Source organism: Leopardus geoffroyi, chromosome A2 (genome assembly GCF_018350155.1).
Source record: "Leopardus geoffroyi isolate Oge1 chromosome A2, O.geoffroyi_Oge1_pat1.0, whole genome shotgun sequence".
NCBI lineage: Eukaryota > Metazoa > Chordata > Mammalia > Carnivora > Felidae > Leopardus > Leopardus geoffroyi.
In genome coordinates this window covers 56,465,886-56,477,447 of record NC_059331.1, presented here as the reverse complement: position 1 = coordinate 56,477,447, position 11,562 = coordinate 56,465,886, and the positions used below count along the sequence as shown (strand labels likewise).

Sequence of the window (11,562 nt, the reverse complement as noted above, 5' to 3'; positions counted from 1 at the left end):
AATCCAGTGTTGAAACTCACCTAAGTTTGGCGGACCTGTCTTTAGACTTATCAGCATTAAATAGAAAACGTTTTTTCTACCAAGGTTTACCAAAGGTCAGAGAAGCTCATTTTATCTCGGTTGCAATTTGTTAGCACAAAGATGACTTAAAATAATGGTTAGTTGTGCCTGGTTCAAAGTTGTCACAGGTTAAGATAGCTTTCAAAGTCTTTGCTAACATGAAACTTTAAGGTTTCGTTGTTGCTGTGTTTTTTTTTTTTTTTTTTTAACATTTATGCATTTTTGAAAGAGAGCAAACGGGGGAGGGCTAGAGAGAGAGGGAGACACAGAGTCCGAAGCAGGCTCCAGGCTCCGAGCTGTCAGCACAGAGCCTGACGTGAGGCTCAAACTCACAGACCGGGAGGTCAAGCCCTGAGTAGAAGTCCGATGCTCAACCCACTGAGCCACCCAGGCGCCTCAGTAACCTGAAACTTTAAAGTTTTCTTTAAATGTCTCAGGCGCCTCAGTAACCTGAAACTTTAAAGTTGTCTTTCTGCATGACAAAGGAGATGAAGTTCATTGGACATCTAGTTGTTTTTTTTTTTTTTCCCAAATAGGACCGAGTGCTCAAGCATTGATTCCTAAACATAAGGTTTGTCTGTTTTGGAAACAAGGTTCTTTGTCTCAGTTGTCTGCCAGGAGAACCAAAGCTTTCTAAAGCTTTCTAAAGCTTTCTAAAGATCAGGTCTTTGATGACCTCAAGTAAAAACGTGTCCTTGGTAAAGGAGCTAGGCTTTGCTAACAGCTCTACGATGCTACACGTTTGCCTGTAGGATCTCTCATTGCCACCTTCAACCTTGGTTGAATAAATAAAGTTGTAAGGTTTGTAATGACCTGCAATCCTATTTGGGACAGGCTTCATAACCTTCTAAGGTTTTAGCAGACTTTCCCAAGATTTCAATTGTAAATGAAGTCTTTCTGACCAGGTAGGCCTTTTCATTTGGTATGTTAAGTTACTCAGAAAAGCTCTATCAAATGATGGTAAACCTTGGGCTGTACTGCACGGGTAAATTTTGCAACTACCCCCACTCTACACGTGATTCCTAAAGTTTTCAGTGTTTTGGCATAAGGTCGTCACTTGATAGTCTGATTATTGAAGTGTTATGTGTCGCAGAAATAACTGAGTTTCCTCGTCAGCTGCATCCTTAAGGACCTCTCGATTCGGAAAAAGGGCTCTGTGGACAAACACGGGTATTTGATGTCTTTAAGATGAACATGAAAACGGGTAAGAATGTCCAGAATTCAGAATTAAAAAGCCGCAATCAAACTGAACAAGAGTTGGGAACGTGGGACTGAACGAACTGAGGAAGATCAGAGTTTTGGGACTCTTGTCAGAGACACTGCTGGTTCTCTGATGTTTGCTCTTTCTGGTGAAGGAAACTTCCTCTTAAGATAGCTATGATCTACGGAAATGTCATCAAGCATTCCTTTGTGAGCAGAAGCGTTTATCTTTTCTCTCTACCTAAACCCTCTGACATTCACACCCTCCCAGTGAGTATCCTTTCTCTCGTGACAATCGTACTCATTTGCGTAAGTCCTTGGAACGGGACACCATTGGAAATACTGGTTATTTTTACCAAGGCTTTGACTGGGACGTCCTATTTGAGAGCCATGCACAGACTCAGAGGTGTGAGCGTGTAGCTCCAAGGGACCAAGGTTGACTTTGGGAAACATGGAGCCATACAGCCCCTTGGAAATGTTGACCCGATACCTTGCTTCCAGAGTTCCCAGTAGCCTCCCCAGGTGAGTCAAGAATGTCACTTCCTGGCAGGTGCAGGAACCTCAGGATATCTCGGGGACCTCGTGAAGAGGAATTCGCCCAATTCCACAGATATTGCAGGCCTGTCTGACAGAAGTAACTGGCTTGGCTTCTGGCCCGGAGAGGCTACAAAAAGTTCAGTCTGGAGATTCCTGATAAAAGGTTCTGGCAGAGCAGACTTGAAAAGATCCTTATGATCCATCACTATTCTTGCTGAACTTATGGAAACAATTGGGCCAAGGTTGTTAAAGCTGGACTTGTCCTACGAGTGAATTAGTCTTGATTTGGCCATCTCTGGAAATGAGGGTTTTTACAGAGACAAACTATGTTTCAAGAACGTATCGTTAGGGATGGTAAATCCTAGTTATGATTGTCTTTAGAAGTTTGTTGTTTGCCTAAGCTAGACAACTCGAGGTAAACTTTGTCACAGTAGCACAGGTATGGACAATCTTCTTGCTTGTTATTCTGCGCGAATAATAACCCCATGGGTATATGATTTGAACGACTGGAAGATGGGATGGATTCACCTATCAATAGACAAAGAGGCTAGTGGTTTATTCATCCTCCACTTGAGGCTGGGTTAATTCATAAATCTCTAAGCATGCAAACATGTCCCTCCTAAACCTGATCTGACAGTTACTAGAAACCTACCCCATAGAAACCCAAAAGACCTGGTTTATTCAAAGGATGGAAAGTCGAATACAACAGGGGATTTGACTCCAAAATAAAAGGGCTACAGTCAAGTTACAGGGGCGTTTTTCACGGGCTCCCGTATCTAAATGAAACCTGTACCCCCTTTCGCAGGAAATCCATGAGCACACGAATGTGCCTCCTTCTTCCTGTGAACTTGTTCACACCTCTTATGATGATGGCAACTTTCTTTTTCATTCTCTTTTCCCAAGTTCTACTAACAAGTCCTTCTTACAATGGGCCATTCAAAAGGACCACCACAGACATGTGAGGTACAAACCAGAAAGACCAACCTCATTCCTGCTGCCTCTTCCCACTCTCCTCTGAGGATGCTTCCCGCCCGACATCTAACATCTCACTGGCAGCACTGGGAAACACTAAGTTTGTGATTTGCTCTAACCAGTCACCCCTGTTTTTCTCGGTTCCAGAAGAGTACCTCTGATTAATTAGCTGATTGCTTACTGAACCAAACAGAGTCTACAGGATGGCTGTACATACATCACTTGTTACACAGTTAAGGACTTAAATGACTCTGAACATACCATTATAGTGTTAAATACGAACATAACTCGAATGCAGAAAACAGTTCTACAAAATAGAACGGCATATGTGCTAACTGCTGCACAAGGTGTAACTTATACTCTCATCAAAACAAAATGCTGTGTGTACATTCCAGATGACCACAGAAACATTTCTGGATTTCTCACTGACATGAGTACTCCAACTCGGTGCTTTAAACAATCCCTTTCCTGTAATGATTGGTTAAACTCCTGGACTGGAGGAGGTGCGTCAGCTACCAAAGGACTTCCATTTGGGCTGATCTTTCTAGTGGTTCTCATTCTGTTTTGCTTTTTCTCCCATGTCTCTCTGCCTGGTACCAAGACTCCATCACTGCAATCACTTCAAGCCAACACACGATCCTTTTTACTCAAGGAGGTTCATACACATTGCCCACGGTGGATTCAGCTGCCTCTGCCTTTTATAACTCCCCTCTATGTTCCCTCACTGACCCATATTGACCGAGATAGGTAGGGACAACTCTACGCCCTTGCTCAGCAGGAAGAAGCTACAGAAGATGAGACCTTCCGCCTGCAGCAACCCTAAAGATTCCAGGGTCAAAACTGCTCAGGGGGCAGGGGGATATGATGAGGGAGCATAAGGCAGGCTCAGGGCAAAATCCAGGCTGGCACCGTCCCTCCCAGGTGGAATGTGTGTGTTAGTCCTTGGACACTCCTGGCTCCCCAAGAACAAAGGAAAGGGGTTTAAATGCTTGCCGTGGTCATGTGGGAAACTAAGGCAAATGAAAACTTAAATTCCCTTACTGCCTGCAGCCCATTGACAAGTCCATGAAACAGGCAGAGTGACCTCCCTCTAGGAGCTCAGCTGCCTGACAGGATGACATTTTGGTGGGGGCAAAAGAGAACCTTAGCTTCACATGATCCCAGCCTCGAGGACCCTGCAAATCTACTTCATCTCAACCCCCGCAACATATATGCTGGCAATCATCCTCCACGCTTATGGCCTGCCCAGATCCATCTAAAGGGTCTCATGGCTGAGGTTTCATTAAACGGCAAGAAATGGCGTTTTCCTGGCAACAGCTAGCCCCTCAAGGTCCTGGAAGCTTGAGTCCTAGAGTAAGTCTCCAAGGAATTCTGGCCTCTCCCTGATCCCCTCCCAACCTGAGGGTATATAATGAGCTACCCGTCACGACGCCAGTGCAGCTCTACCTGCCCATGGGACCTGTCCCCGTGCTTTAATAAAATCACCTTTTTGCACCAAAGACTTCTTCACGAATTCTTCCTTGGCCATCGGCTCCAGACCCACGAACCCCCCATCACTCCAAAACTTCACCACCTCCACCTTGTGCTTCCTACAACTCCAAATCCAGCAGGTCACCATCCCACCGACACTCCTCCAGCCTGTGAAGCTGTTCTGGATCTGGTCCCACCCGTCGCCCTGGCCAATCTCCTGTGCCATGTCCCCGGGCCTCCTGGAGCTCAGCATCGTTCCCTGCACTTAAAACGAGGGACGGGGCTCCTGGGTGGGCCTCAGTGGCTCAAGCGTCCCACTCTTGGTCTTGCTCAGGTCACCATCTGTTTTGTGAGCTGGAGCCCCGTGTCGGGCTCCGAGCTGATAGACTTGGGATTCGCAGACTCAGAGTCTACTCAGAGTAGACTTGGGATTCTCTCTCTGTCCCTCCCCCACTCGCACTGTCCCTTCTGTTTCAAAACAAATATTTAAGTTCCTTTAAAGTTAAAAAACAAAAAAAAAAAATAAAGGCACAGACACGTGGCTCTCTTATGGCTCTCATTTATTTGCATTTTTTGGGGGTTCTATTTTATTGTTCTTTTTGAATACATTCTTGAATTTATCAAGAGGTTGGAGAACCTGATTTTTTGGCTCTAGGGACATCCTCCCTGGCTGGCTGTATTCACTGCTGGTGTCGGAGTTTGTGGCTGGTGAGTTGCATCTGGGCCCGCTAATCGTGGTCACTATGCTAGTCCCTTCGGAGGTCAGACTACTCCGCTCTGAGGACAGGCCTGTGCTGGAACAGGTTGGGATGGAGCCCCAGCAGCAGAATCTGTTTGGTGTCCTGATCGTGGGCTGGATAGTTGTCAACGTGTACCACATGTTTTTACTCTCCAGGGACATGAAAATTAAAGCACTGTGTTCCCTGTTTTCGATATTTCGTTCCGTATCCCAGAAGACTTCCCCCTCAAACGGCTCAAACCCGGTGGCCAAGCAGTACCAAACCACCCCCAGGCTCCAAGCGTTTGCGGAAGGGGTGTCCTCCCTTTGCTGCAGGAAGAGTCGCGGGGCAGAATAAGGGGGGCTGTCCCAGAAAGTGTTGAGTTCGTAGCCAGCAAACTGGATGCTCAGTCCAACCCCCGTGTGTTTTACCTTCAGCTTCTTGTCAAAAAGCAGCGTCTCCAGCTTCTGATACCCGCCGATCATACCTTGTTGGTGGCAGTACTCCACAACCGATAACAGCCGGCAGAATTTGTCTGGAACCTCCTCCGTCACTTGGCCACGGTGCGGAAAATCGTCACACAGGTTGTCTCTGCTTGCGTATTCTGAAAAGAGGACCAACATTTCCTTGGTGTTGATCACCTCGAGTGACTTGACAATACTTGGGTGACTTGAGGTCTTCATATTCTGGGCTTCACGACAAAGTCCCTGGAGGCCAGTGGGGTCCTTCTGGGTTTTCCTGATGAACTTCACATCAGACTGCTTCCTGGTTGGGATGTTCGAGGCCAGATTCATCGTGGGGACGCCGTCCTCACTGGTGGTCTCGCAGATCTTGTAAATACAGATGTCCTCCTCACCAGCCGTAACGGCCTTACGCCCCTGAAGCATGGTGACCTACTAACACTAAATAATGCTAATTACACAGACTATGCTAACCAACAATACCAACCTACAAAATTTGCCAATACTAACAATATTATGCTTATGAACTATACTAACAATATGAACTGCACTAACAATATGAACTATACTAACTGTACTAAAACGCTAACACAAAAGAAGCAAATGAAAAACACACACGCGCACACACACTCACACACACACACACACACACACACACAAAGAAAATGAAGGGAGGAAACGAAGAAAAATTGAGAAAAAGAAAAACTAAAAAAGGAGAAAAAAAGAAAAAAGTAAAAACAGAAAAAGGCAAAAAAAAATTGGGAGAGAAAAGGAGTAGAGAAAAAAAAATGAAAATAAAAAAATAAATAAATAAAATGAAAAAGAGAGAAGTCGAAAACAAACTAGCTAGGGTCAAAGGCCAACAGGTCACTAAAGCTTCCTGGGCTGTAAAGACCAAACAGCGAGCCGAGCCAGGGTCTTATATAGACAGGTCTTGCCATAACTTCACAATGGGGCTTTGTGAGGGCAGAGCAAGAAGTGGGCCAATTATGCAATCATGGCTGGGGATGTCTGAGACCACAGTGGTTTCCTCACTTTTTATTCCCAAAACCCCTTTACTCAATAAAAAAAAAAAAGACCCCCAATGGGCTTTTTGTTTGTTTGTGTGGGCTTTTCAAGATTGATATTTACTTTGTTAGAAATCAAAATCTATAAGATGGTTCAATGGACTTTCACTTCAAGTTTAGAAAACTGTAATTTTGGCTTGTATAGACCTCGTAATGTCTACACTTAAAATACCCAGTTCCTGGTCTCAAAATGGTGCTACAACATATAAGGAAATGTTGTGTTGTGTAAAACACGATAAGGCTCATTATTAACATCTCTAAAGCTCAGAGGAAGATTGCTTTTCATCATATTTTCACTGATAAGGTTGGGAGGAGATTTCTCATCAGAAACCTTGGAGGCTAGAAGGCATGGGTTGATGTGTTTAAAGCATTGAAGGAAAAAAGCTGTCAACCAAGAATCCTACATTTGGGAAACTGTCCTTCAAAAATGAGGAAGAAATGAAGACATTCCCAGATCAACCAGAGCTGAAAGCCTTGCCCCGATGACTAGACCGGCCCTGCAGTGAAGGGGGTCCTTCAGGTTGAAATGAAAGGGCACTGAACAAGTAACTCGAAGCCTTCTGAAGAAATAATCTCCGGTAAAAGTAAACAGACAGACAATTATGAACGCTAGTACTGTTATGACTTTGGTCTGTAGCTCTACTTTTTGTTCTCTATGTTAAGAGACTGATATATTTAAAAACCTAATTATTCATCTATGCTTTTGGACACAAGATGCATAAAGATGTAATTTTGTGACATTAACAACTGACAGAAGGCGGGGTCAGGGCTGTAAAGTAGCTGAGTTTTCATGTGTTATTGAGGTTAAGCTGGTATAAATTGACACTACAATGTTGTAACTTTAGGATGTTAAAAGCAATCCCATGGTAACCACACACAACCACACACACACACACACACACACACACACGCCACAGAACATACACAAAAGGAAATGAGAAGGGAATTAAAATGTTTCACTACAAAAAAAAAATCAACTAAATGCAAAAGAAGATAGTCATGCAGAAAATTTGAGACAGAAAGCAATTAAGGCATATAGAAAACAAAGAGCAAACCACAGAAGGAATTCCTTCCTTATCAGTAATGACTTTAAATGTAAGCAGATTAAACAGATTAGTGAAATGGATAAAAACATAGGTCCAACTATCTGTTACCTACAAGGGACTCAGATCCAAAGACACAAAAGTGTTGAACATGAAAGGAAGGAAAAAGATAATCCATGCAAATAGTAACCAAAAGGAAGGGTGGAGTGGCTGTAATAATACCAGACAAAACAGACGTTAAATCAGAAAATGTTACAAGAGACAAAGAAGGACATGTTATATGAATTAAGAGGTTCAGTACAGCAAGAAGAAAAAATGATAAACATTTACACACATAATGAGAGGCCATTATCGACAGAACTGAAGGGAAAAATAGTTCTATAATAATCGCTGGAGCCTTCAATATCCCATTGTCAATAATGGACAGAACAACCAGACAGAAGGTAAGTAAGGACACAGAAGATTTGAAGAACACGATAGCCCAGCCAGATCTAACAGACGGGCACGGGACCCCACCCAACAATAACGGCACGCGGGACCTTCTCTGAGACAGTCTTTGCGTTAGGTCACGAGTTAAGTCTCAGTAGATTTTACAAGATAGATATCATACAAAGTATCTTTTCCAACCACAAGAAGATGAAGTCAGAAATCGGTAACAGAAGGAAGAGTGGAAAATTTAAAAAGCTGTGAAAACTGAAAAACACACTCTCAAAGAACCAATGTGTCAAAGAAGAAATCACAGTGGAATGCAAAAATACGTAGAGGTGAGGGGAAATGAAACACGACACGTCAAAACTCCTGGAAAACAACAAAGCAGTGGCGAGGGGGAAATTTATAGCTGTAAATGCTCACAGTAAACATCAAGACAGATCTTTAATTTTTTTTTTTTAACGTTTATTTATTTTTGAGACAGAGACAGAGCATGAACGGGGTAGGGGTAGTGACAGAGGGAGACACAGAATTGGAAACAGGCTCCAGGCTCTGAGCCATCAGCCCAGAGCCTGACGCGGGGCTCGAACTCACGGACCGCGAGATCGTGACCCGGCTGAAGTCGGACGCTTAACCGACTGCGCCACCCAGGCGCCCCTCAAGACAGATCTTAAATCAACACCATAGATGTGCAACTCAAGAAACTAGAAAAAGCCAAAGGTAGCAAAGGGAAGGAAATAATAAAGATTAGAGCGGAGATAAATGAAACAGAGGCTAGAAAAACGAAAGAGAAAATCAATGGACCCAAGAGCTGGTCCTTTGAAAACACCAAACTGCTAGCCGGATTGCCGGTGGAGGCAGAGAAGACTCAATGACTGCATTGCCACTGACTCCTTACAGACGTAGAAAGGGTTAGAGTGCTACCAACAAGTGTATTCCAGCTAATTGGAGAATCCAGATACAATGGACAAATTTCTAGACCTAGAAAACCTACCAAGACTAAATCACAAAGAAAGAGAAAATCGGAAGAGATTCGTACATAACTAGGGAGGAGATTGAGGCTGTAATCGAAGACCACTTGACAAAAAAAAGCCCCGGGTCTGACAGCCTCACTGGTGAATTCTACCAAACATTGGAAGAATTGACACCAATCTTCTCAAACTCTTCCAAAAAATTCAGGAGAAAGAACACTTCCTAACTAATTCTATCAGGCCGCCATTGCTTTGATGCACCCTAAATATCTCTGGGCCACCTTCCAGACAGTCACCAGAGGAGTTTTCTAAAATATCCAGCCAGATGAGTTATTTTCTCAGTGACAAAAGAGACCTTTCTCTTGTCTGTGGAAAGAGAGGACCAGTAGTGTCTCCAGAATCAGGCTGAACATCTATGGACCTCTTCTGAGAGCCTCCGTCCACAACGGATGGGCCACACCGCAGACTGGACACAGCTGAAGCGGGGCAGGGGGTGGGGTGGGGAGGGGAGAATTCACGGAGGTAACCTGGGCTTCAATTGGTCTGTCAGCTGCTTTGACTGCTTTGGGCATCTTTGAATACAACAAGCCATGTCCTCGTTGGACACTGGGAAAGGACAATCTATCTGCACATCCAGTCCTATGGGCTGGAGTCTCCCAAACGAGGCCATCGTTTGTTTTTGGTAACTCTGCTCCACCACAATATTCATCAGACTCCTGAGAAAGACGACCGATGAAGGGATCCATAAATGGTAAGACCATCTCGCACTTAGCTGTGTTTTGTAAAAGGGAGATATTAGGAAACTGGGCCTTTAAGGTTTTGCTTGCACCCTGTTTGTGGAACGGTACGTGTGTCTATGTATGTTGTAAATGTGAGATGGTTTCTCTACTTCCGGGTGGTGGTTGTGAAAATTAATTTCTGAAAGTGCTCTACTTAGCTGGTTTGAAGGCAAGTGCTTGTAAGAACTGGGTGTTCTAGGGGCGCCTGGGTGGCTCGGTCGGTTAAGCGTCTGACTTCAGCCCAGGTCATGATCTTGTGGTCTGTGGGTTTGAGCCCCACGTAGGGCTCTGTGCTGAGGGCTCAGAACCTGGAGCCTGCTTGAGATTCTGTGTCTCCTTCTCTCTCTAATCCTCCCCCATTCACGCTCTGTCTCTCTCTGTCTCTCTCTCTCTCTCTCAAAAGTAAATAAACATTAAAAAAATTAAAAGAAAAAAAGAACTGGGCGTTCTAAAACTCAGAAAGATAGAAACTAACCCCAGGTGTCTTTCAAGTTCAAGTGATCTTGGAAAATATTTGGTACGAAAGCTAATGTAACGTCGTTTGTTTAGTTATAAATGGACATAAGTCTTTAGAATTGCCAACATTAAATATGATAGTTTCACTCTGCTTGTGTTTACTGTAAGTCAAACCAGCTGTTGGCGTTGTGACTGTCACAAAATGTGATGGAAAAGAAAAAGACGTTAGAGCCCTGTCCAATGGCTTCTGAAGCTTTATGGGCAAGCGAAGGACACACAGACAGATGTACATAATTTTAACAAATGTAATTAAGGCTACTTGAAAAAATAAGGGAAAAAATTCTGTATTTAGTGAAAGTGAGACTGGTTATTCAAAGAGGGAAAACTTGGGGTACCTGGGTGGCTCAGTCTGTTGAGCATCCCACTCCTGACCTCTGCCCAAGTCATAATCCCAGAGTTGGGATTGAGCCCCGTGTCAGGCCCCAAGTGGAGCCTGCTTGAGTTTCTCTCTCTGTGTGTCTCTCTGTGTCTCTCCCCCCGCCCCCCTTGCTTGTGCTCTCTCTCTCTCAAACAAAATTAAAAAAAAAAACAAAGAGGGGAAAACGTAGGAAAATGTGAAGGAATGCGAAAGGGAAAATTGCAGAAGGTTTGCGAGAAGGGAATCTTTCGAAAGAAATGCTATGTATGCATGGTCGGGACCGAGACTCTGGAGTTTCGCATGTAAGAAACAAGTTTATGAGGGCAGCGATCGACCCCCGGGGAAGAGAAGGGGGAGGCAGAGAACGATGTCAGGCAGAAGTTGAGCAGTGACACTTCAACGGAAGCCTTAGCCGACTCTCTGAGCCGTCCCGAAAGTTGGACTGCCCTTCGGAAGCATCCAAACTTAGGTGAAAGGGGCTGGCTCTTTGTAAGCGTCTTTGGATGTGACCACCTGGGCAGGGGGCAATGCCCTTGGCAAGGCCGCTGCCTACAGTCACGGCGATCCCTGATGATGTCTGAGCGTCGAAGGCTGTAGGCAGCATTGCTATGGCTGGGAGACCTGGGTTCCTGCCGGAGATTCTGGTCAGCACATCCCAACACCCGCCACAAGAACTCAGACCCATGCAGTGCCCTGGATGTCCTTGTCCAAATAAGTATGTATCAACGTGGGAGGTGACACGGAGGAAGAAAGAAGGGACTGCATATCTTGTTAAAAATTCATCTTGTCGCAACGAATGAGTTTTAATATCCAAAGGACAGCGGTATAAGACTGGAATTTGGGTTTTCTCGCTGTTCATGTGACAGAGGCTTCTTAGATGATGGGTCTAAATTATCAACAGAGGTTTTTCTTTATCTTTAATCTGCCTAGAAAAACAAAGTTTCTATGTCTTGTCTTTGTTAGGTCTTTGCTTACTTAAG

At 44.4% G+C, this 11,562-nt stretch overlaps 2 protein-coding genes across 6 annotated transcripts in view; both read right to left on the bottom strand.

The window, feature by feature from the left end:
* Window positions 1-11,562, bottom strand: part of IQSEC1 (IQ motif and Sec7 domain ArfGEF 1) — a 470,459-nt gene that overhangs the window by 314,587 nt on the left and 144,310 nt on the right. The gene's annotated exons all lie outside the window — the stretch shown is intronic.
* Window positions 4,785-6,077, bottom strand: LOC123606037 (serine/threonine-protein kinase SIK2-like). Its single transcript, XM_045493973.1, has 2 exons — window positions 5,390-6,077; window positions 4,785-5,287 (listed from the first exon to the last, which is right to left on the bottom strand). Exons 1-2 carry the CDS (start codon window positions 5,843-5,845, stop codon window positions 4,796-4,798), a joined length of 948 nt encoding a protein of 315 aa, XP_045349929.1. The 5' UTR covers window positions 5,846-6,077; the 3' UTR covers window positions 4,785-4,795.

What these genes read in the sequence shown, in the direction of transcription:
- LOC123606037 (XM_045493973.1), bottom strand. Translation starts at nt 5,845, where the DNA reads ATGCTTCAGGGGCGTAAGGCCGTTACGGCTGGTGAGGAGGACATCTGT. An exon ending in TTTTTGACAAGAAGCTGAAG is followed by an intron (nt 5,288 to 5,389) that starts GTAAAACACACG and finishes CTCTTCCTGCAG; the next exon opens with CAAAGGGAGGACACCCCTTC.